The 28000-nt window shown below is 32.9% G+C and overlaps 1 protein-coding gene across 1 annotated transcript; it reads left to right on the forward strand.

Annotated features, from left to right (window-relative positions):
* Positions 1-631: 631 nt before the first annotated feature.
* LOC149906506 (phospholipid-transporting ATPase ABCA3-like) lies at positions 632-27999 on the forward strand. Its single transcript, XM_090104623.1, has 31 exons — positions 632-849; positions 1077-1299; positions 1392-1651; positions 2441-2614; positions 3008-3252; positions 3866-3976; positions 8091-8232; positions 9062-9241; positions 13505-13717; positions 14341-14444; positions 16053-16185; positions 17527-17756; positions 17967-18132; positions 18482-18715; positions 18858-18999; positions 19080-19186; positions 19268-19656; positions 19805-20014; positions 20379-20483; positions 20633-20804; positions 21883-22008; positions 22130-22253; positions 22500-22618; positions 22932-23056; positions 23536-23719; positions 24878-25039; positions 25219-25376; positions 25526-25622; positions 26173-26364; positions 26871-26973; positions 27263-27999. The coding sequence occupies exons 2-31, from the start codon at positions 1088-1090 to the stop codon at positions 27444-27446; spliced, it is 5103 nt and encodes a 1700-aa protein (XP_089960749.1). The 5' UTR covers positions 632-849; positions 1077-1087; the 3' UTR covers positions 27447-27999.
* Position 28000: the final 1 nt, after the last annotated feature.

Consider the following 28000-nt stretch of genomic DNA (forward strand, 5'->3'; position numbering starts at 1 on the left):
CAAACGGCTAGGTTGGCAGGTATAAACAGGTATGTCGGTACCAGTTACTTTCACTTGATAGGATGATGAAAAAAAAAATTATGTCAGCACTGTTTTATTACAAAATTGTTTTATTATCTCGAAACTGCAATTAATAAAAAATAAAAATAAATAAATAAATTTAATTCATTAAAAATGTCCTGTCCAGGATTTTCCCAGTCAACCCATTTTTAATACATTTTTTAATAGACTAAATTAATTATAAAATTGGTCTCATTCTATTATCACGCCGTTGAATTTCGCCTTATGTTCGGATCTTAGACCACCATGATGACATTCCCATATATGCGGCCGCTACAAAAAACACTGGATTCAGCTTTGGCTGGCTTCACATTACCACAACGCGTCGTGAATATTTTCATTCGAGCTAAATCATGAATTTCGCGATGTGGAGCTTAAATTACTGTAACAATAAGTATCGCATGATCTATTTTATCACTAAATGAGGGTTTTCAACCTCGGACGTAATAGATATGTTATATATTTATTTACATATGAACAAAAAGCCATGTATTCGCATGTTCGAGGTAGATTAAAAACAAATTTAATTAAGTCCCAAAATTTTTGACAGTTCATGCATGACAGGCTAAGGAGGGGGTCGTTTTATAATTTTCGGACCCAATTGGCAATTTGTGACAGATCTTCGAATTTCCCAAGAAATTCGCGGAGACGCAGTTTAAAATAAATTATTGATAATATTTTACAAGTGCGGTTTGTAACTTGTGTATTGTCGTGATGGTGTGTGTGTTTTTGTGCTAAACTGGGAAACAGTGGAATGTTCTTAGTGTATTACTGTGCAATGTTTAATAGGTAAATATTATATTTATTTTTAGTTTACGACGAATAGTCGAATATACTATTATGTATAAAACACTTTTCTTTATTTGCAGTATGATTTTTATATTGCAACTATTTACCGCTGATTCAAACCGCAAGATTTAAATAATATAATTGATATAAATACTTTAGATTTACATGGATGCGTTTATATTATTAATAATTTTTGTTATTGTTATTTATAGTTGCGCTTTTTTCAGCTACAAACAAAATGTCTTCATTTGAGAAATTAAAACTGCTTATTTGGAAAAATTTTCTTCTTCAAAGAAGGCATAAATGGCAAACAGCTTTCGAAATATCGTCACCTGTGATATTTTCTCTATTTTTAATACTAATACGATGTCTTGTCGACCCGCAATCCAAACCAGATGTAACATACCCACCATTTCTTCCAACATACTTTAACATGAGTGAAAAACAATTGTGAGTATTATAAGATTGTTTTGTCTATATAAAGCATTACTTAATAAATTAAGTAAAGCTATTCACCTAACCTTCTTTGAATGTATCCGTAGAGGAAATTTAACAACAGCAAGGAGGGAAGGGACATTAGCATTTTCACCAGACAATGCTCTCACAAGGAAAGTTACAGAGAATGCCATGGCTACAGTTGCTTTAGACAATTTAAATGGACTTCTTGTATTATTATTTGATACAGCTATGCTCCCAGAACCTAAGGGATATAAAGATTCTGTTGATTTGGAGAAAGCACTAACTCAGCCCAATGCTATGAATAAAATTCTAGTTGGAATCCAATTTGATGATCAAATGGCTAGTAAGTAATAGTTTTTTTCATGATATATAAATTATTATGGCAACAATTATTATGAAACTTTTAATGAAATACTAAAATGAGTCAAACAAATATGTATTATGTATAATTATGAATCTATAGTGTATTCATTATTATATAACAATTGTTCTTACAAATACTGTACAGTATAATATTTGTAAGAACCATTGTGAAGATTTCATGTAAATAAAACAGGTTTTGAATGAATATTACAATGTTAATGTAATTAGCTACATTGTAACATATCAAGTTTCCACTCTTATCATAAAATTATGTAGATTTCTTGAATCTACTATACACCTGTCCTTCTTTCTTCTAAAAGAAAAAGAAATTAGAAAAAAGTTTAAATCCTACATATTTGTTAAGTAATTTTATGAAGAAAAAAATCTTGTTATGCAAAAAAATGAATTAAATTAAAAATAAATTATCATCCAACACCAATAGAAGGCATTATTTTATTTGTGAAGCTTATCCTAATGAAATCACAAAAAAATATAGAAAGAACCTGGCTATTCAAGAGGACAAATTTTGGAAAAATACCTCTTTTACTCTGTCATTGTATAACAAAATCTTATAGGAATCGAGAATTTTATCTAATTTCATATTTTTATCAATTATGTAATTATAATCTCCACACGTTATATGTAGATAAGGTTATACCTTAGGATAAATAACAGTTTTGTTTTGTTCATTGCAATTTTGTATACATTAACTTTTTTATAAACACCAAAAAAACAACTTGAAAAATTCATAATTAGAAATTTATTTTAGATGCAACGGAATGGCCAGATGATATCAATATTACATTGAGGTTTCCGGCAGTGATGAGGACTCCCATGGTTGACCATCCTTTAAGAGCAAGTTGGAGGACCAATTTATTATTTCCTTTATTCCCTCTACCTGGCCCCAGAGACCCAAATGATGCTTATGGTGGCAAAACACCAGGTTAATATTTTTTCTTGTACTTATTACTTTATTTGTCTGAACTCTTCTTTAACAGGTAGCATTGATTATCTTTGGTGTCATAAAAAATGCTTTTGCATTCAGGAAAATGTCCTCGAGTTATCAATTTAATATTATTTTCACTTACATATTTTAATGATATAAACAATTTAAGCTATTTTAAAATTCCGATTATCACTCAACGATATTGCAACATTGTATGTTAACAGATTATATCAAGTATCACTTGGATATCAGATAATAACTAAATATTGTTCTATAAATCTTAATCATTATCAAATTTTTACAGTACTTTGATTTGATGATTGTCCTCAATGAACTTAAAAGAAATTGCTCATAAATCACGATTTTTTACCTGTTATATTATTTTCGTAGGATATTCGCCGGAAATGTTTCTCGCAGTCCAACACGCGGTTTCTCAGGAGATAATAAAACAAAAATCGGGAAAATCAGTTAACACCAAGGTTTATTTACAAAGATTTCCACAAATGGCATATAGAGAGGATAACCTGCTGATTGCTATGGAAAGGTTCATCTCAATGATCATAATGCTTTGTTTCGCGTATACATTTGTAAATACAGTGAGGGTTGTAACTGCGGAAAAGGAATTGCAGCTGAAGGTAGGATACTTCTTTTACTATAAGTTTCTTCGCGATTTTTTTCAATAATTATAATAAAATAACGACATTGGGACCTTCATGAAAAGAGCGTATATTTCTAGTCCCGTGAACTTTACCCCTGGGCATTTATTTCCAAAATACGGCACACCCCTCGGTTGCTGCCTAATTTTATTTTTAGGAGTCGAGCCCAAGTCTTATTTTTTTTCTTATTAAACGTGATAACCAGACAACGCATAATAGGTAGTATGTCGCTTTCGAAAAATAAGACAATCATCTTCACGACAGAACACCATTATGCGAAGGTCTATCAGACATAAATGTCTTATTACTTTGTATTAACTACTTACCTACATCGATTCATGTTCTAGGTACCTACATTGTATTATTATCAAAGGTCACAGTCGAATTATTACTAAGCTCTTCGAATAGGGAAGACCTATCAATATACCTTACCTACCTACCTTATATTTTCGTTTCAATAATATTTTTATACATTTGCCAAGATTTTAACAATGTACTTGCCTGAACAAACATAATATCTTTCATGGTTACAATTTAAATATTGTGTAATTACAAGCTAGAGATTGAATATCTAACAGGTTTTTTGTTTTAGGAAACAATGACGATAATGGGTTTACCATCGTGGCTGCATTGGCTCGCCTGGTTTATAAAACAGTTTTCATTTCTATTGATATCTGTTGTATTAATGGTTATTTTGTTCAAGGTAAGTTAAAGAATGTTTACTTCAATTCAAAGTTACGTTTCATGATTCATGAATGACGCTACAGTTCATTGTGACCAATTTCCTTATTGAATGACATGCGAAATACGTTATTAAAGGTAAAAAAAACTATTCATGTTATTCTCGCACCTTGTAAACAATAAACATGTAGGTAATATGTGTATTGTGAACACTGTACGTCATTAAAATATTTGGGATCGGCGTTCGATTATGATTTATAATACATACTATTTTTTGTTAGTAAAATGCGAGTCACCATCCAAAGTTCACAGACTCGCACAATTTTTATCCCGCCTGCGCGACCTTGCAGCTGTAGGTACAATAGCATCAACTGTGCGTTGACGAGAATAACCTTACGTGAAATATTTAGTACGTAAACATATTTGGGAACTGACAGATGTAGATAATAGATGTACAGGGATAAATGATATAGATATCATAACCACATTCGTTAAAGATACCTATCTATGTAGAGAAACTACAGTAAAAAAGTCGGCTGTTAAGTGTTAATACCTATTACTCAAATATACAAACAACTGTTTATATAACATTCACATTTTTTTAAACTTATTTATCTAAATATAAACAATAAATATAACAAAATAACGGGAAACTAGGCTACTGATAAACTTGTTTATAGTTGAAACATTTTTTAATAGATACCTAGTATAACATCTATATACATAGATACCTAATATGAGATAGCTACAATATACAGAGAATCTAGGTAGGTATCAACTTTTATAAAATAACGAATGTCTGGCCGTCGTGGGCTCTTGCTCTATGGGAAATGATCCATTTTAAAACTTTAAATCAATTATTTTTTCATACATTTTCCTCTCATTCATTATTTTTGAAAGTTAACCGATAGTTAATAGGCACCTAAACTTTCCTTGATTGTTATTTAGCAAAATTCTTACCAACCTACACTTTCAGTTTAACATAATGTTAACATAAATCATAATAACATTGTTTAGTTAAATCGATGAAATTATATCTCAAATGACACCAGCATACGCCTCCCAGTTACAATAACTTTGAACATCAAAATGATACATAAATGTATAGTCGGTACCTACATAAGCTTATGTCATGTCTCCATATTGGTTGGTTAATTTAAACATTTGTGCTTCGTCAACGAATGTATGATACACATTAATTGGCTTCAATAAGTAATAGTAAGTACCGACTATTTATATTGTTTAGTGTGCGACTTGCGGCTTTACAGTTCAATTTATTTAACGAACAAGGACAATTCATGGCTTCGTCAAACTTTGTCGGCTTATAGGTAGAATGAGCCTTGAACTTAAGAATAATGATCATTGAATAAACTCCTATCCAACAGTTACAGTTAAGTATTGAGAAAATGTTCGTATTTTCAATGCCTCAATTACCTACCTGTTTCTATGCAAATGGATTTTTAAGCAAATGCAAATGCTTAGTCTATTATCTTTCCTGTTTTATAAATTATAGAAAACAAGATTAGTCCAGAAGTTAAGTACCAATTTTTTTAAATAGCATGTTATTTTCTCATGAATAATAAATTTTAGTCAAATTTTTTATGAGTTGCCAGCCTAAAAGTCCGGTATTTTATGAATTTTCAAAATGTCGCATCGCAAAAAAGACACTTTCGTGCTTATAATATTAGAATGAATGTATGCATTTGCTCATTTATAAAACCGGTACGAATAATATAATTATACAAATACTGAATTTAATTAAAATCCAACATGAATTTTGTATTATAACGTTTTTATGTTGTTGTTAGGTAACATACTAGAGTTACAACACTATTAATCATAAGTGACTAAAAGTTTTTGCCTTTAGAATACTTACATACAGATTTTTTTCTTCCTATAACTTATAAGAATAGGTTGAAAGCTGTAAGAAATTGTATAAATTATATTTGTTTGTAAATTGGTATGTTATAGTTCAGTAAACGCAGTGAATCCGAACAGACCGAGACAGCGGCCGATTCGGATAGCAAAAAGTACAATGGTAAATTTTCAGAAAAATATTTGAAAACTACTAGTTCTTATTTTAAAAACTCAGGCCCCGGAACCACAGACACAATAGAAAATCTATTCTATCTATCTATAGAAAATCTATTGTGTCTGCAGGGACCGATCGGGCCGCTTGGGGCTCAATGGGTTAAAACGTTCTTATCTATATCACACCGATATGCTAAAGTTGCTATTTGGCAGCAGGAAAACTAGTTTTTTTATTTCATGAAAGAGTATGAATTTATTATTTCGGATAAGTAGGTAAGCGTAGTTTACTCTACCTACTTGAAAGGAAATATGATAGAGCTACGAATGTTATTATATTTCAGTCATTATTCACTGATCCATAATTAGTTTTCTACCAAATAATTCATAATAGAATATTATAAGTCATGCGTAATGATGTTTGTTTTTACCGTTTGCTAGTTTTCTCACATAAAAATCGATAAATCTATATAGGTTCACGTTTTCAACAGCATTAAATGAATAAACGTCGAGTATTGACTTCTTTAACTAATGGTCTGTAGAGTTATAGCGTATATGTACATGATATTCACATTTTCTACGTAACTTGAAGTATATTATTCGCAAATGACTATTGCGTAACAGGAAAACTGGAAATAAAAAATATGTTGACTGCGAACTTTCTAAATAATCATACAAATTACATCTGAAGCACGTCGGAATGCTGTAATTTTACTATTGCTATTTTTACGTCGACGTCAAAAACATCCGTGTTTGAAATAAACAAGGTTGGGGCCACTAGGTCACGACGGGATGTCCCGCGTCACATGGCGACCCCAATTTTATGCCCTTAACACTATTATCTCTTTGGATGCAATTTTTTGTCCTTAGTGTGTTTTTAGCGATAAGATAAACAATATAAGTACGCATATTAGGTATATTTTCATATTAAGCACCTAATACGGAATACCAGATCGGTATATGTAGATAGGTATATTTAATTTATCGGAACTGTGTGTATCGTTTGATTTACCAAAAAAAAAAGTAAAAACCTCATAATATAAAGATCTACCTGCATGACACATAATAATATAACATTATTAATTAATGATCACGACTATAAAAAGTCGAATTTATAATATTATAATAATATTTTGGACCCGGTTGATTCCACGAATTGAGGTCTTATATTCTCATTATAATCGATATGGTTAATTCCAAAGTATGTACAATGAAGAGCAAACAAAAGTTTCCATACAAACGTAGTCCCCTGTTTCCTCCCTGGACTGTGCCACTAGATCAATATATTTTTTACTATTAATCTGGTAACTTTAGCCATGTTCCTTTTTGTCATATCTTAATTATTAAAAAAGATATTTTCCGTTATGTTCCGTCTTCCATAAAACTAATTTTTGAACATGATATAAGTAAAAAAAAAATTGAACATGATATAAGTAAAAAAAAAACGTAGGAACATAGCCTATACTTTACTCTACTAAATGTTGAAAAAAGTAATTAAATCAGTCCAGTATTGGAGGAGGAAACAGGGGACTACGGAACGTCGAATTTGCGTAATTTTCCTAGGTATTTTCGGCCCGAGCTGTAGTTGTCCCTGTCGCGCTCTACGGGGGAGGCTTGAGGCATAGCGTGACAGCAATTATAGATAATAGGAAAACCTATTTGAATTCTCTCGCTCGTTTTGTTGGCTCTTAAATACAGATTTATAACTAGAATTTATAGTTTTAATAAACAAAACAAATTATTACATCTCAGGGCATCCGTACACGGACTGCTCGAGCAGTCGCAACCGCTTCAAGCCGTCAACTGCGCGGTTTGTACTTTGTAGCGACAGCTCGAGCAGTCAACGACCGACCGCTCGAGCAGTCCGTGTACGTTGCTTATCCGTTAACTGCTCGAGCAGTCCGTGTACGTTGCTTAACCGTTAACTGCTCGAGCAGTCCGTGTACGTTGCTTATCCGTTAACTGCTCGAGCAGTCCGTGTACGTTGCTTATCCGTTAACTGCTCGAGCAGTCCGTGTACGTTGCTTATCCGTTAACTGCTCGAGCAGTCCGTGTACAGCCGGGCTTTGTTCCAATGTTTAGACTATTTCACCAGTTATTTGTTTTAGATACCATTCAATGCAACGGCGGATGGAGAGAAATATTCAGTCTTTACATACACACCATGGACAGTTTTATTGTTCTTTATGCTACTATTTATTATGGCGTCGTTGGCATTTTCTTTCATGGTGAGCGTCTTCTTTACAAGAGGTAAGTACCTACAAGTTTTATTTAGTGCTATATTATTTGGTATCATAAATAGTTGTAGTTATTTATTATACCAAATAATAATTTAGACTCGATACATAATCTAAATGACCACCTGTTCTATTTTATCTGTTACTAGCGGCTTCGCCCGTTGTACATATTTCGCAATAAAAGGTAGCCTATGTTCTTTCTAAGGTCTAAAGATTATCAGTGCCAAATTTCATCAAAATCGGTCCAGTAGTGTATGCGAGAAAACCATACATACATACAAACCTTTCCTCTTTATAATATTTGTACCTATAGATTAGTATAGAATATAGATTATTTAATAGAAAAAAAAATATAACGTAAAATTTAAAATTATAGACAGTAATTTCAGATTGAACTCATAAAAAGATTATAATATATAGATTCATACAAAGATTATAATTACCTGTAATGTTTATAATAGGTATTTTCCGAATGATAAAAACAGTAATTTCGATAAACATTGATAAATCTTAACCTTGTCACTACTGTTACACTTTGATAGTAATCTTACTCGATCTTGAAATATGGAGATGCACAAGGATTAAGCTTTTATTTTCAAACAGCATTACACTACATTCTTTATGTTTTGATATATAGAGACGTCGTTGCAAAAAACACCATAAAATATAAGATTTAACAATAACTTGACTTCTCAATTAACATATTCTTAAATAATAGCTGTTAATAAACAAAAAAAAATTAACGTGATGTAGGTAATATTCTGTTTAATGTTTTTACAAAAACTGAAATTTAAATAAATTAACACTATAATAAAAGGCTTATTTTTTTTTGTTACTTACAGCGAATACCGCGGCGTCGTTTATGGGCCTGATGTGGTTTTCAACATATTCCGCCTATTTTTTAACTCAAATGCTTTACGAGGATGTCGCCTTGCACACAAAATTCCTTCTAAGTCTTATATCTAATGCTGCCATGGGATTCGTATTACAAATGCTCATTATATGCGAAGGAACGAATCAAGGTAATTACATTATAATATTAGTCATATTTTGAATATAAAAATGTGCATATATTTCAGGTATTTAAATTTAGACAATAACGTGTTTGTCTGGTTTTTTCGTCTGTATTTATTAATGAGTAAGTCATTATAATGTTGCATTAGGAAAGATTATTATACAGCCGCCGTTTTTTTTACAGAAACAGAAACTCAACATATGCTTCAAACTAAATAAAATTATAGTTTTTCTTAGATATGCGTATGTTTATTAAGTATGCTCTCGTAATATCTATAATTAGTAAAGTTTACGGTTATGTATTTTTCGCTTGGCGTCTAAATGATCTGAGTTGAATGGCTCATAATACATAAAATCCCGCACTCTGTAATCTGAGCGTGTTTATGAATTCATGATTCATTTACACAACATCTACGTAATCACGGTATTCGGAATTCCTGTTACAATTGCATTCAGAATATCTTATCATCCCGTTTGTTTCATCTCGCGAAGATTAAAAAAAAATTGCATGTAATTTGGCTAAATTTAAACGGTTATTTTCAAGACTGTCTTGCCAACTACATAATATTTATTATAATGTATTTATTAAATGATCTTCTTGTAGAAATTAGTAGCGAAGTATAGAAAAAGTTTGCAAACGCAAATCAAATAATATACCTAATTATTATACATATTATGTTCCAATACGAAGTCGTTAATTGTAAATCTACATGCTTTTATTGCTATATCAACATTCAACACCGTTGGTATTCCTCTTCTTGAACCTCTATGTATGTGTACTCGTATAAAAGAGTAAAGACAATGTTGCAAACGTGTTGCCGCACGTTACAAGTTATTTATGATTGTCCCGAGTTAAGATTTATTAGAGCTAGCGCGCACGAGCAACTTTGTCTCCGCAACTATTTTGTCTCTCCTATCAATTGTATGGGGAGTTGCGTCGCTACGTGCGCGCACTTCCATACTAGCCCATGGGTGGAGAGACAAAATAGTTGCGGAGACAAAGTTGCTCGTGCGCGCTAGCTCTTAGTGAGTTACCATGAAGTTGTTTATACGTCACACGTGTCCTTGATAATGATAAATGTAATATAGGTATAGATAAAACATCAAATTTCGTGATTTCTATGATAGACGACGTCCAAAAGTAATTGATATTTAGAATAGCATTTATAATTTGCGGAAGCGATTACAATTAACGGTTTTGGAAATATATTAATACAAAGCTAGTATTTAGGTAGAAAATTTTTCTATTAAATTCTTCTTAATGTATCGAACGTACTAGGAAAAACATGTATTTTACTGATAATATATAATTATATTATGTAGTTACGAGTATGCGGAAGATATAGCATTTGCAACTTTTCATCTTTTTGTTTGAAAAGCAATTGTACAGTCGTCAACGAAAGTCTAATATAATAAAACTATAGAAACATATTATTGAAGAATATTATATAGAGGTGTAGTTATATCAATTGTGTAAAGATAAAAAATATCTATTTATGACAACCTAGATAGGTTTAATTTTCTCGTAGGTTGTAAAATCACATCAAAACATTAAAATGGCGATTCGCTGTTTGTTTTTTTAATCGATACCATAAATTATTAATAAAAATACGAGAAATATAACTGTTGTTCATGTTGGAAGGTATGTAAACAAGCTCAAAGACCTCGCATGCTATTGGGTCCCATAATCATATAGTGAATACCATACACTTGGCCTTGTTACGTTGACCTTTAAATATAATAATCCATAGAACTTACCTATCGAAGTACGTTAGGAACTGTTTACGTTTATTGAAAAATTGATTGATAAGAGATCTTTACGCTTACTCTTTTGCTTGCACCCCCGCTTGGGTAGTGAAATCATATTTTTTAGTATATATTATTTCAAAGGCGAGAAACGTTGAAAAGAAGTACTAGTTTAAAGTAGAAAATATAACTCATTACTGAATACAAGATTACTTCAAATTAAAGACTAAATAGAGAAAAATATTGTACCTATACAGGGTGTCCCACTATTGGTATACTAAGCGCGAAGGGCCTTGTAGTTTTGCATACACTGATCACGTAAAAAATACTCAAATAACAAAATTACGCCAAAAATTTTTTGCTAAATTTTTCCTGAATATCCATATTTTCTTCTCTAGCTTCGCGCAGACGGCATATACCGCTTCTCTAATGTGAGCATTTTATCTATGAAAACATAATCTTAAACGATAACTCACGTGCTAGTGGCAAAATTGGGCAGGTTGCTTGTTATGGGTGTACACATAGAGTTTTAAGAATTCATCTATTTGAAAAAAAATGCGTCTGGAATTTTATAAGTATTTTTTACGTACCCAGCGTATGCAAAACTATAACCTCCTTTGAGCTTAGTATTATTCTATATCTAAATATTATATTATAACCTACGAAAAATCCTTTTCTATTTTTTATGTTCTTTTTTAATCATTATTTATTATAATCTCTATAGCAATTATTGTGTAATTGAATAGTCAGAACGAATCATACCATGCTGAGTAATTCCACGAATCTAATAACACAGCAGACCTTTAGTGCGTGCGTACTCAACGCACTCGCGTGTTTGTAGAGCATTGTTTATAAATAGATTATTATGAAAGTAGATTTTCGTTTCTTTATTAAATTTTGAAAAGTTTTATAAACCTTCATAGTCCGGGATACATCGCCCATTTTTGCAAGTGATTACTATCAAGCTAATTTTTCGTGAGTAGCTTTATTTTGATGAGATGCCCAATAATTTCATGTACGAAACTCTCGATTGTGGTAGCTTACCTACAGAGGTAACAAGGATAAAAATTTTTGATTTGACGGTTCTCAAATATTTATTACGCAATTTGTAGGACAATATGTCTGTTGAATTATATAAGTATTAAATAAGTGAAAATAAAAAAATCAGCTGGTTAGTAATCATTTATGATGACTTCGTTAACGATACACATTGGAAAGGGGAACTCTTTGATCAAACCATAGATTTTGTAGGACAAATATTTTTTCGAATAATTGAACGAATAATTGAGATTGAACAAAAAAAAAACATTCAGTTAGTAATTAATATTTGAGAACCATCAAATCAAAATATTTTATCCTTGTTTCCTCTGGTAGCTACCACAATCGAGAGTTTTGTACATTTAATTATTGGGCATCTCATCAAAATAAAGCTACTCACGAAAAATTAGCTTGATAGTAATCACTTGCAAAAATGGGCGATGTATCCCGGACTATCATTGTTTCTACTGTCCACAGAGACTCATGTCGAAAAGAGCAGACTCAGTAATTTAGTGTTTACGTTATAATGTTATTGAACCGGTAAAATGAGGTCATTCCCTACATCGTCACTTTTGTGATTGTTTATTTTTTAACTAAATTCATGTTGATGAAACTTTCAACATAATGAAAATATGTACCTACCTAGCACATGTGGGTAATATGTACCCACATAATATTATTCTTTGAATTGGAAATGAAATGGAAATTTAGGTTCTCGTTGCACGGGCATTCTGAGCAAGATATCTTACCATAAATGAATAAAAACATCATTTGTCTGGTCTGTGTATATTTGAGATAGTCGTTAATAATTGCATCTCTATTTGTATCCGTGTTTTATGTTCGTGTATTAACCAGGAAAACCCCATGCATTCACTCCGATTTGCGCTAGTTATTAATCACACGAACCCCAACACAGGATACCTACCCCTACTTAAAGCTCCCCACAAGGAACACTTAACATTATTATTCCATTTATCAGATCGAAGTTTACTGTTTCTTTACGTACACATTTGAATTTCTTATTTACACCGAGTGTTGATTAAAGCTACTTGATACAACCCAACGAACCTATTGAAAGCTTTTATTGGAACTCATCGTCAATAAACTGCTATAAACCGTATAGCAATGTAGATTAATCGACACAAAACATGAAAAGGGCTCGTTATGGTCATATTCACAGGTCATATTGTTAATACAAAAAGTAATGTAAAATCGTAAGAAGTATGTATATCCTACCAACGAATAGCATGCATAAGAAGACCTTTAGCAAAATAGATTTCCCTGATTGAAAATTAAAGACAAACTAAAATATTACGGAGCTATTGTTTTGAAATTGTTTCAAAATCACGAATAAGGTGACATGTCTTATAATGTACAGCAGAGCACTTACACAAAATTAATGTGTATTGCGTACATACCAATTTGCATAACTAAAGGAATAATTGCGTAATTGCATAAAATGCTCCAAAATTTAATCTTCATTTCAGGTCTACAATGGGACGAATTATTTTCGCCAGTGTCGTACCACGATGATTTCCACCCAGGTCACGTAGTGATTATGCTTATTTTGGACACTATAATTTACATGTCAATCGCTATGTACATTGAAAAAATACGCCCTGGCACATACGGCGTTCCGTTGCCGTGGTACTTCCCATTCACGAAGAGTTTCTGGTTACCAAATAAAACGAGAGTCGCTGGTGAGTGCTGCGCATTATATTTCTATATCTAACCGTTTGATTGACGTAGTTGTAATCGAAACTATATGACCTGATTCTCAATAAGTTATTGAAATTTAGCCTGCTTAATATTTATGTTATCATAATACATTATCTGTTTTTATTAGAAGGATGCTTTGTAGAGTAGGTCCTAATGCCTATGAAACAACATTTGTTTTACAACTAATACATTGACGCTCTTGATTTAATTTATGTCAAAACATTATGATTAATGTGGGTTAATTTTTTATTGAGATTATTAAAGTGAAACTTTTATTACATCGTCTCAAACTTTTTGGTCTGTGTACTGTGTAGCGCATGTCGCGTGTATCGCGGCTGCCGAGTAGGTATACCTACTCGGCACGCGACATGCGCTACACAAAGCAGTGTTCGGAACCGTTCGAACAGTTTCACTTTTACCGTGGTTTCATAAAACCACACAACATTTTTTTGTTATATGTACTTGAATTTACGCATAAATTTTCTGTTACTAGAGATGACTTCATACTAATAACTATGTATCTACCTATTCATATTACGTTATATTTCCTTATATTCGTTATATTATATCTATTATTACATTATAAAAATTATTTTATTTACAGCGGTAACGTTAAATGACGGTGTTGATCAAGAGTACAAAAATGCATTATTAAAAGTCGTTCACGACGAGGAGCCCAAAGGAGTTCCAATGGGTATCAATATTGAGGTAATTTTATTGAATATTTGTCCCTTAATAAAACATAATTACTTGGATGATAAAATAGTATAAATTTTTACATAGGTGATGATATTCATCAATATATGATTAAAAAAGGTGACTCTGAAAATTTGTTTATCTTTTTGTGTGACAGTGAAATGAAGATCTATTAAAAGATTTGATCAAAATACGCGCGAATTCTTTCAAGACAAAAACGAACTTAAATTCTTTTCATGTTTTCATATAGGTCAGTGCTCTCTTAAACTGGTTAGTCGCATAAAGAATCAGCCTTATCGTAATATTGTAATGATTCACACCCAATGTGCATATTTCATAGTGTATTTTGTGTATAAAAAGGATCATTTCAGCTTGATATGATTGCAGAAGTTCAATTTGGCAGTCAGGTCTATTTTCTATGAGTATTTCCAATAAATAAAGTGTAATTTGATAATAATTATGTATTACATACTATGAAAAGCGAATGTGTAGGTGTAGATAAAGGTTTCCTTACTAATCACCGTGTTACCGAACACGATGATAAAATAACATCGCACTTAAAAGTAATCCCTAACAGACACTGCCTATGACGTATATCATTTTGGGAATTGGGAATATTCTTTATTTATTTTATGAATCCAACTTTTTACTTTTATAGCTTACAAATAATATTTACATTCTGGCCTTATCTTTTCTTTGTAGAAATTATTTCATTTTAATTTCATTTAATTTAATAAAAATATGATTGCACATTGCACTACGTACGAAGTATACTGATCTTATTTTATTTCATAATATAATATACGATTTCATTACACTTTCTCTTTCTGTACAGTGTCATTGACGCTGCTTTCCATTTTTGAAATTGATGAATATCTTTTATTGTGCAATATTTCATAATTTTATTTAGAACTACGAATTATATGATTACAATATATAGAAATAAAACAAAATATGCGTCTCAAATATTTAACTCACTACTCCATAGTCCATACCAAAGAGTACTATAATAATATGGTCCATACTGAGACAAGCTTGATCAGACATTCATGTGCAGAAAAAAACAAATAAAGTGCGCCACCCGGTCATTAATCTTTCTGCCAACTGCCAATGCACAAATATACAATTATTATTACTCCGTCTTAGCTCTATTTTAAAACACAATTTTGTCGGATACATCCGACAAAATTATGTTTTAAAATAACCTGCACGTGATTTACGTGATAAAATATCCTCTTAAAGAAAGTTATTCTGTTAATATTTCATCTAAAATGATTAAAAAATGCACATTAATTAAACTTCACATTATCTTAGGTAAATTTACATTTATTAAAGTTAATGCGAAGATAAAAAAGTGTCCAGTTCAAGTGAATATATTTCGCAAATATGAATCGGAATTCAATCACTCGAGTAGCACAGATTGTGCCCATTAAAATAAATCCTTGCACGTGTCTACGAGTTTGATTATTATCTACGATCTGTCTATTACACAATAGCTTATACATATACATAATAGGTATATATGAATGCCATTAAAGAATTCAGTAGTAATAAAGGGAATGAAACAAGAGCATTTAAAGTATCTTGAAGTGATTGCGATCATATGTTCTTTTTTTACAGAATCTCACTAAAGTATACAAAGGTCGTAAGAAAGCAGTAGACAATTTAAACCTTAGGATGTATGAAAATGAAATAACAGTATTACTAGGTCATAACGGAGCTGGGAAAACCACAACTATATCAATGTTAACAGGTAATAGTTATTGAATTTTAATTAAATCAATTAAGTGTACATACTCCATATCCAAAGGTTATAACAGCACTTATATTGTAAGTATAGAAATATTTTCGTAAGAAAGCCAGCTATGTTCTTAGCCGGCTCTATTACCTTATAAACAGTCGCAGTAAAATGTCCCTTAGACATAAGGTGACACTTTACAAAACGGTGGTCCGTCCTATCCTCACTTATAGTAGTGTAGTTTTCGCGCATTGCGCTCCCAGCTCCATACACAAGCTCCAGACGATTCAGTCGCGGTTCATGAGAACGGCGACTGGAGCGCCCTGGTTCGTGCGTAACGTGGACCTACATAGGGACCTAGAACTCCCCACCATAGCCCAATGGATGAAGCAAGCGTCTAAGCGCTACTTCGACAAGGCTAAAAACCACCCCAACCCATTGGTGACAAAGGCCATCGCATACGTCGCGAACCCCGATCCCACTCGTCGTCGCAGGCGGCCGAGACACGTCTTGGACGACTCCGACGACGACATTACCAAAGCCAACGCACGGCTAGACTCGGCGATTGAAGCCCAACGTCGAACCAACCGCGACACCGCACACACCACAGCAGAAAGCGTACACCGTCTTCGCCGGCGAAGACGAGGTCCCTTGTTCCGCGTTCCCGCGCCCACCCGGGTGAGCGCCCGTCCGATTAGGGCCCTTCTGGCCTCCTCCACTCAAGCGACAGCTCAAGCCGAGGTTCGTGGTCCCCGTCAAGGGGGGACGCCCTTGTGCATGTCGCTACCAGGGTGAACCTTCAGTTCACCCCCGCGTCCGCGTTAAAATGTAGAAGCCCTTCTGGCTAACATTGAGAGACACCACACAAAAAAAAAAAAAAAAGAAATATTTTCACTATAAATTTCATTCTCCATTTCTATACATGAATCAAAAAATGATATTCACGAATATCATTTTAAATTTATAAATTAATATGGTCAGTTAATGATGAACACTTTGACGTCCGTTGAGTCATATACCTATGTTTACGAGTATGTATATTGTGATTCATGAGACACTTTATGGCTAGTTTCACAACTTCTGCATATGTTCTGTTTAGTTTATCAATCGGTGAAAATAACAAATGATGTTTGAAAGTGTATAGCAAAAATTGCTTAAATAGGCCTATCACGATAATATATACTTAGATAGCAAGCGTTGAAATCTACCTTTAATGTTATATAATTTTGTTTAATAATTTTTTCCACTCACGAAAGTTTTTTTTCACATTCTCCACGTTATAACGTAAACAAAGTAAGTTCCAAAAGTAGTTGTGTTGAATTCACAGCCAAGTAAATAAAGTGTAAAATATTCTAGGTATGGTTCCACCTACATCAGGATCTGCTACAATAAACGGGTATAACATAGTTACTGAAACAGAGTCAGCTCGAAAGTCCCTGGGCCTTTGCCCCCAACACAATGTACTGTTCCCAGACCTAACCGTCGCTGAACATATTATATTCTACTCGAGGTTAAAAGGTGTCCATAAGTCGAAGATTAATGATGAGGTCGAACATTTTGTCAAATTACTCGAGCTGCAAGAAAAGGTCTGTTAGATGATGATTTATTAATGCTCTTATTAATTTATTCATTTTTTTAGTTAATTGACAATTTATCATTTTTTTTGTGAAATGCAAAAAACCAATCACGTGCTTTCTATTCTTTTGGTGATAAAAATTTATATTTGCATTAACCTAAGAAATTTCCTTCATACCTGCAACTGTTGATGTCTCAAGTAATACTTGATTTTTTTATAGCGAGATGTACAATCAATGCACTTATCGGGAGGTCAAAAACGACGATTATCCGTCGGTGCAGCAATGTGCGGTTCCTCCAGAGTTGTTCTATTGGACGAACCTACTTCAGGTCTTGATCCAGCTGCAAGACGATCTCTGTGGGATCTATTGCAAAAGGAGAAGAAAGGTAATCTAAAAATATCGAGATAATTTGCAAGATAATATTCCTGTAAATGTTATATTTTTGCTGGAGTTAAAGGATGTGTTGTACTTATTGGTAATCGTTACAGATTAAAAGGACGCACAATAAAAAGTGCATACTTTCAACTCAAGTCGATATATTATCACCCAAAAACGTCTAACATGTTTTCTAAATTGCGTTGAATAATTTAAAGACATTAAGGCAATAGATCAACATTTGGATTGCATTAAATATCGATAAATCTCTCAAAGTTAGCGCTGTAATCTTTTTCTAAATATTCGAAACAAACAAGAACATAAATTTTTCTCGATTTAAATTTACATCTCCTTACTAGGTCGAACTATGATCCTTACAACACATTTTATGGACGAAGCAGATATTCTCGGAGACCGTATAGCGATCATGTCTGGGGGTAAACTTCAATGTGTAGGCACGCCGTATTTCCTGAAGAAACATTATGGCATCGGATATAAACTAACTATAGTCAAGGAGGATACTTGTAATGTTGAAGAGGTCACGAAATTCTTTAAGACCTATGTACCTGATGTAAGAGAAAATACTAATATAGGTTTGTACTTACATGATAATAATAATAATAATGAGATTTTTCCAGAATCGTAATAATTGTGAGACCTTTTTTGAATTTGTATGATTTTATCAGTATACTTACCCAATTAATCGTTTCCTATAAAATAATAAATAATGTGCAGGATCTGAATTAACATACATATTACCAAATGAACACGTCAGTAAATTTCCTAATATGTTGAAGAAATTCGAAGAGGAAAGAGCTGCGTTGAAAGTGTCAAGTTATGGACTTTCGGTTACTAGTCTCGAGGAAGTGTTTATGAAGTGAGTGCACTTTTAAATAATGTTTATTTTATGGTTTATATGTCAAAGAAAACATTTAAAAAGGTGTGTTTTTTTTAAAGAGCTGGAGCTGAGGACCATGACGAATTGCCAGTTCAGAAAAATAATTATACAAACAACCATAATAATGTCGCTGTTATACCCGTTGAGAATCATCGTAATCACTTCGGTAATATCATTTATGTACGTTTATCGATTATATACATAATCTTTTCAATGTTTTGTTTTAATGGCGTTTTTCTCTTTTTAGCTGATACCGAGCCAATACCGAAAGTTAGAGGAGCGAAATTACTCCGCAACCACATAAAAGCGATGTTCTTGAAGCTAGCTTACAGTTCTATGAGGAATAAACTATCAGCATTCATACAGATTGTAACACCTATAATAAACATAACTATATCAGTTATAATAGCAAGGTCATGGAAATTCATGTCACAACTGCCACCTTTAGAACTAAGCTTGAACAGTGGTTTTAGAAATACGGAAACTTTGATGTCTCAAGTGGTCAATTTGACTGAAACAAGTCTAGAACGAAAAGCAATGATGGCGTATAAGGATTATTTCAAATCCTCCTTGGATCCGAATATGGTTTTGAATGATATCGGTACGATGGATATGGGAAAGTTCTACTTAAAATTGGTATGAAATAAACTTGTTTTTTTGACTTGACTAACTCAGTTCATCAAATTCAATGATTGTTGTTAAATAAGTATTGCTGAAAACTACAAAATTCTATTTTCTTATACGACTCTTATTTACGTATTAATACCAAGAATTGCGGTTTCAGAGTGCACTAAACTCCCCACGCGTGCGATACGAGAACCTAATAGGTGCAACTTTCGCGCCTCATCGTATTACGGCTTGGTTCAGTAACTACGGCTACCACGACTCGGCGATATCACTGGCGCTAGCTAATAACGCGATTATGAACGCACTATCACCGGGCACTTCGCTGCGGGTCACTAACCATCCGCTGCCTTATTCTATCGAAAATCTGGTGAGTAAGGGCCGATTTTTTAATGCTTGGATAAAACTTATTCGTCTAATAATGTATAAAACTACCATTTTAAAAATGTATTCTAATTGCCCGTATTTGACAGTTTACGTAACATTTTAATATTATCGTGTAATACTTTATTGGACGGATAAGTTTTATCCAAGCATTGAAAAATCGGCCCTAAATAGAGTAATTAGGAACTTAACAGGCGCTACTTTTACGCCACATCATTATAAATTATCAAGATATGGAAAAAAATACTGTATTTGTTCTTTTTCTGAATACCTTACTCTTACAATTTTTCTATCGTGACTGTTATTCTTCACTCTGTCTATTAACTGTAAAATATTGAATTTTGTTTTAGGTGAGAATCATGGCCACTGGGAGCAGCTTTGGATTTCAATTTGCGTTTAATATAGGATTCTGTATGGCTTTCGTAACAGCATTTCTGGTGCTATTTGTTATTAAGGTAAGCAGATGATGTGTTAACATATACGACATTTTTTTTTTAACTTTAGAATATATTTGTTTTCTTTACACTATTTCCAATTTTAAAGGCTAAAGTACCTTTTTATTACATTGATTTTCGTCATAATTTTGATTTTAATATCTTTTTAGGAACGTGTGAGCGGCGCGAAATTATTACAGCGTATATCTGGAGTTCGACCGGCCGTACTTTGGACTTGCTCTTTCATATGGGATTGGTTGTGGATGCTGTGCGTGTATCTCACTATAGTATTTACACTCGCTTGCTTTCAAGAGACTACGCTTTCTACCCCTCAAGAGTTGGGTAAGTAACTGGTCAGGATAAAATGTAATTTAATTGTTATTCGCATGTGTTTAGTATGTTTTGTTCATTCTCCTTTGTTTTAGTTAATGATCGACTTATTTAATTTAATTGATACATAAGTAAATAAACTTTTTTAAATCTAAAAGAAAATTTTAAAAACCTAGGTACCAAGGAAAATAACAATAATATACCTTTTCCTAGGCGTCTTCAGTTCTATCATACTAGTGGACTTATTGCCTTCCTTATGCTTGTCAACTTTGTGTGCTTTTTATAATTATAATACATATCCTGTTATTCTTTTGTTTACCGATCGCGCTGTACTCTTGGAAGACTTCCCAATATACCGCTACCACTTGCTTAAAAAGATATAAACTTCGTACTAGTTACGTGTTCAATACCGTCTATGTTTAGTTCCTTATCGCAAACTAGTTGGCGCCACGTTAGAATTGGTCGAAATTATATCGCGCAAGTGTTTTGTTTTTGTTATATCATGTATACACGGACACGACACCTTGGACCTTTAATTCGTAACTGCTAGGCATATTTGATGTATTATTTTTGTATGCTCCTTTCTTAAAGGAGTTGATATACGTGCGAGTAACAGGGGGGTGGGGGGGAAACTCAATTAAAAGTACACATTGTCCTTTGTGGAGTCGCCATCTATAATCGGAGTTCCGCGTTATTTATAAAAAAAGTTACTCTAATCTAAATCAATTATCAAACTGAAATAGAGTAAATAAATATCTATTCGAACACTCGATTTGTACCGAGTTTGCTGTTGAGCATCTATAAATTCCGATATACCAAAATATTTTAAAATTCTAAATCTATATTAATTCTTGTCAAATAATTATGATTTTATTTGATATTTCCTTATTTTAAAACTGTATATTTCTGTTCATATTTACTTTCGATGATTTATTAAACATATCTATTCAGTATCGATCACACACCGTATGTTCCGAATTACTTCCTGACCAAACCTATAAGTATAGCCTATATAGGCCTTTTCTGGTCCAAGCACTAAATAGGAATTAATCTTCTCTGATTTACATGTAACTATATTTTTGTTTTCCAGGCAGAGTTCTCCTTGTACTGGTCATTTTCTCTATACCCACAATACCATTGCATTATTTGGCTTCGTTCTACTTTGACGCATCTGCGACGGGCTTCTCAAAAATGTGTTTCTTGAACATTTTCAGTGGTAAGTTTTGGAAACACTTCTTAACACTTCACGAAAAGGAAGAGATGTGTTTACGCATTTTTAAGTTTATTTTATGTATCCCATTAAAATATCTTGATTAATTAATACTATTTTATTTTAGGTTGTATGCCATTTTTGATAACGGAGGTGCTACGATTACCTGAAGTTGGAAGCCCGTATTATGCCAGTATATTTGATTGGGTGTTTTCGCCGTTGCCAATCTATTGTATGAGCAGAAGTTTCAGGTTAGTGTCTATTTATTTTATAGTATATTTTCCTTTCTAGCAATAATGGTGTCTTGGGTGCTGTTTGTGCACTCATAAGTCTCATGTTTGCCTTTAAGTTTATTATTTTAGTGCTTTTTAAACAAATTAATCAAAAAATATCTAAGTACTAAAGGAAAATGTATAAATGCTGGTCCATGTACCCTTATATCCCAAACTTTTTTATCATCCCTTTAAATAAAATATATTAATTAACTAAATTCCCAGGGATATGAGCGTGTCAACGTTTTCGATGCTCGCTTGCGACGGGCTCTGCGAATACATAAATGTGGAGAACTGCACGCGTCACACCGTCTGCAAGAGGCTCAACATGTCCGTTTGTTGTAGTAAGTGAGTTTTGTATCATGCTTGTCTTATTTTATTTTGATTCGTTTTATTGTAATTTATAAATTAACACTCCGTAAAAACCATATTTTTTTCGAATTTTCGAGTACTAAAAGGCATTTACATTTAAATTTGTCACATTTAAACTTATTATTGTATTGGTAGTCTTCTTATTATATGACACATAATAATTGCATACTTTCAGAATATCTTATAAAATCACGTGCTCTCTGAGATGTAATATTTAGCTTGTTTATTGTTGCCTATGTCCAAATAGTAACTTTGAAGGTGAATTAATTGAATTTTGTTCCCTAGTTGATGATGATCCTTTCCTGAAATGGAGTGAGCCAGGCATCGGTAGATATTTGTTCATGATGACTCTTGTTGGAATCATAGCTTTCACTGTTCTTCTTATAAAGGAGTATGAAGTTATTAATAAGGTAAGTTATATTTTGACTGTAAAAAATCGAGTATTACAACTTTTATGTGTGTTAAAATTTTCATAAACTATTCAAAGAAAGTTTTTCAAATCATCTTTATTATCATATGCGTACAACTCACAATTAAACTAGATATCAAAAACACTATAAGCACCTATAATTACTTGACCACTAATGACAAAAACTCCCACTCACTATTTGATAACTCAATAATATATTGCCAATATCACTAATCTAGCCTCTATCTATTCATTCAGGCTATCCTTCGATAAACAATGTTTATTTCGTTTAAGCATCATTAACATAATTGATAATTTCATTACGTGAATGTATATAAAAATAAAGGGATTCTAATTATATAGCAATATTTCTCTAAAGATTTGTAAAACTTCGAACAAAATATCAACGCCTGATCACTCGGCTACTCATTCAAAAAAGAAAAGAATAAGTTATTTTACTGTATGTACTATTTTTCGCAGGTATTCTACTCAGAAACTCAACACAGACCACTCCCAGTGAATGCGGATGAAGACAGTGACGTCGCAGCCGAAAGACAAACCGTACAAGCGCTAACGCGACCAGAACTATCGCAACACAGTCTCGTGTGCAAGAACCTTACTAAGTACTATAAGGACTTCCTCGCTGTTAATAGATTAACGTTTGGTAAGTAGGTGGAATAAAATGCGTTTGTATAAATATTTTAATGATTGTAAATTGATGAGATCTATTAAATATTGTGTATATTTTATAAGGAAATTTCTTGTTGACATGATATTTGACAAATCTGCCCGCGACGTGTTTTGCGTTTTTTTTTTAGTTAAGATCTACTAAGCCAAATTATTAATACCATGTATGTGTATTATCCTCAAAGTTCAAGGGCAAACAGTAATTTTATACCATTGACCCACTTCGATGTGTAAGTACGAGAACCACTCGGATTAGTATAAAATTCCACAATAGGCATGACGACAGTAACCATAAATGTTCGAATTAGTGTTTTTATGGGAATATGTATAATAGATAAATTAAAAATAGTGACTTAGAAATATTAAAAACATTAAGATTAATGAGATTATCAATAAAATAAAACATTGAAATTCTGCAGTCGGCCATTTTGACTAAAACACGCTTGACGTCACGTCTACGTAAACAACGCACAACAACTTCGCGGCAGGTGTATTTTGTTGTTATGAATATGCTGAGAATACGCATTTTTATTTATTTTCTATTTTTTCACGTATGCTTTATCGACTCAGAACAGAAATATAATTGCGAATTCACGAATATGTGGTTCGGGTTTCTCTGCGTCAAATTTATACAATCATTTCATATTATTTTCTCACTTTAAACAATTACTAACACTTTTTTTTGGGTATTATTTTTATGTAGATTCACATTGCAATACTGCACACCACTTATAAACTTTGAAATTAGATTCTATAACACTTTATAATTAAATATTTGTTTAATTTTACTTCGCTATGCATACAGATAATTACGTATTTACGTAAGAGTGACGTCACGCCTACGCCATGACACCTGTGAGCTGTTTTAGCACAGTTAATAAATATTTTTTGAAAAATGGCTTTTATCTTCGTTAAATTTAAGTATATTAGCGAAATATAGGGTTTTTCTTGTTTAATAAACGTATACACACATTATGAAAGAGGTTTTGAAAATCTTTCGTCATGCCTATTACGGTTTCCTTAGTACTTGTAAGAGATAAGTAACCAATGCGTACTACTTTAAGATATTATTTCTTTTTTTATGCTTAGTAACAAACTATGTTCTTAATAAGTTTTAAGTTTTTTTGGCCTATAGCTGTGCGCAAAGGCGAATGCTTCGGGTTATTAGGCATCAACGGCGCGGGCAAAACAAGCACATTCCGCATGGCGACCGGCGACTCGCGTCTCAGCGCCGGCGACGTGTTCGTGCACGGGCTCTCCGTCAAGACGCACATCCGGGACGTGCACGCGCATATGGGTACGTGCGCAACTTGTGTGAGCTGGTGTACCAGTTTGAAAAGTTTATACGGAGTGACTTGCGTTGGCATTGTAATTCATATTTCACGACTTTGATGATTTTAAATTTTATTTTCAATGTAAACCTAAAGAAATATTTGGACAAAAGATCGCTATATTTTCATTTTTTTTCTTTATAAGGTTACTGCCCCCAATTCGACGCTCTACTGGACAATTTAACTGCACGCGAGACTTTGAAGATATTCTGTCTCTTGCGCGGTATCCCGGTCAGAATTGGTTCGCAATGGGGAGTTCAGCTCGCTGAACAACTTGGATTTTTGAAGCACTATGATAAAAAGGTAAAGTATTCTTCTTTTTGAACCAACTTCAAAAAAGAAGAATGTTCTCGAAACGAATTCGAAACTCCTCTTTTTTTGAAGTTGGTTGATAATAATTGTTTAAGTTGGTCAAAAAGATATATATATATGAATGCTAACACACTTTTTAGGTATATGAATGCAGCGGTGGGACTAAAAGAAAAATAAGTACAGCTCTAGCTCTGTTAGGAGACGCTCCTCTAGTTTTCCTTGATGAGCCCACAACAGGTAATCTAATTGTCTCATTGTTATACATCTAATTCGTTTGCCCTGGTTTCATATTATGAACAATTAGATTATATGATTTTTTTTAGTTTTTGGTCCTTCAAGTCAGTATTATTATGCGATAAAATTATAATAATGAAATATTGCTATCTAAACTTCTAGCTATAAGATTTCTTCATTTCTTAATTATTTTCTGTTATCTAAATAAATTTTGATAAATATGTCATACTGTTATAAATATACATTTATTATATAAAAATGAATCCCAAAATGTGTTGGTAAGCGCATAACTTGAGAACGGCTGAACCGATTTCGATAATTCTTTTTTTATTATATTCCTTGAAGTAAGAGGATGGTTCTTATGTAGAGAAAACGTAAATATGTACCACGGGTGAAGCCGGGGCGGACCGCTAGTTTATTATAAATATACATAATTTTTACTAAAGGTCTGCCACACTTTTGTCTTTTTCTGTGTGTTTGTATTCCTTATTCTTTTTATTATATCTGTTGTTGGCTTTTGGCAAAATAAATTATTCTTTCTTTCATACCAAAGGCATGGACCCAGCATCAAAGCGTCGTGTATGGCGTTGTATAAGCGACGCGGTAATAGCGGGTCGCAGTATAGTGCTGACGTCACACAGCATGGAGGAGTGCGAGGCGTTGTGTTCGCGGCTCACTGTGATGGTCAATGGCCGGTTGTACTGCTTGGGACCGCTGCAGCATTTGAAGAATAAGTTCTCGCAAGGTTTGTAGTATTATTCTTGTGCCATTTGTGTATAGCGTTGTATAAGCGACGCGGTAATAGCGGGTCGCAGTATAGTGCTGACGTCACACAGCATGGAGGAGTGCGAGGCGTTGTGTTCGCGGCTCACGGTGATGGTCAATGGTCGGTTGTACTGCTTGGGACCGTTACAGCATTTGAAGAATAAATTCTCACAAGGTGATTGCTTTTTGAATGGAGTTTTAGCTCTTATGGAATAATAGCTGAACTCTACGGCTTCAATGGCGTGGTACCCTGATAAGGTAGCCTATATGCTAAACCTATAATAATCTATCCTTATTATACAGATCCGATGCGCTGTTTTTCGTAAAAGAACAACACATAATCGTATGGTTGTTCTTGGAAGGATATTCTTACGAATTTTTACTTTTATCATACAGCAATATATTAATAGAACTACCTGACACGTGTAAATAGTAATATAAATTTATTTTTTGTAATGTTTACAAATATGTATTTCGTTGTTTCAGGATACACACTTATAGTTAAATGCAAAGAAGGCCCAGAAAGGGATGCACAAGCGGCCACAATAAAAGAATACATCTTACAAACTTTTAAAGAGGCTAAACACATGTAAGTATTATTTTAATTCATCCATATTCTAGCAATACAATATTTCTTGTACTAAATTCAATTAACTTATATACCGCACCCCTTTAATACAATTTCTTTAGATACACGCATTTTTTGAAATATATTTTGAATTGAATCATGTTCAAAATCGGAGTAAATGTAACAAAATCCCAACTTTACCAAATTTTATTTGCATTCTATTAAAAATTCACTAACAGCAACCTACTCAGCCATTAGACCCATAATTCTCATAGTCGGATACCATTTTTTATAATCAAATTACTTCCAGCGAAACGTACCTAGGCATCAGTACGTTCTACATAAACGACTCGGAACTCGTGTGGTGGCAGATATTCGATGCAATGGAGTCAGCCCGTACTCGATATCCAATGGAGGACTATTCTGTATCACAGACAACCTTGGAACAAGTGTTCTTGCGATTTACACGCTTGCACGGGAATAAGGACGCGTAATTGTCGTCGTTTTAGTACAATTTAGTTAATTTTACACTGTGTATACTTTTCGAAGTAATATACAACAATAGGTACAATTTCTTAAAAAAAGAGGATAGGACTTATTGATAATCTCGATGTTCAAACAGTTGGGAAGTCTTTGAAATGAATTAATCTTTTTGATTTATTATTATAATCAGCGCGCGGATTAATTCTATATTGCAAATCGTTTATTGGCTAAATCAATATTGGACTTAATGTCTAGTATACAATATAGGATATTACAATACGGATAAGACCCAGTGATTTTTATGTAGCTATCTTAAAAAGTTATGAATTTCTGTGCCACCGTGGCGTGTGAAAATGACAGGGACAGCATGATACTTAAAAGTATTTGATTGTTCAGAAGTTAGAGTCTGACACTTTATTGAAGTGTAAACATAACTAGATACACTAGTACATTTACACTTTTGTCACAACGTTTTAGAAATTACGTTAATTGTTTATTAACTTGCAAAAGGGACATTTATATTTTTTGTACATCGAATCTGATCGGTTTTTAAAACTGAAATATA

Source organism: Colias eurytheme, chromosome 8 (assembly GCF_061535395.1).
Source record: "Colias eurytheme isolate Ceu_HAF_F1 chromosome 8, ilColEury1 Martin Lab GWU primary, whole genome shotgun sequence".
In the NCBI taxonomy this organism is placed as follows: domain Eukaryota; kingdom Metazoa; phylum Arthropoda; class Insecta; order Lepidoptera; family Pieridae; genus Colias; species Colias eurytheme.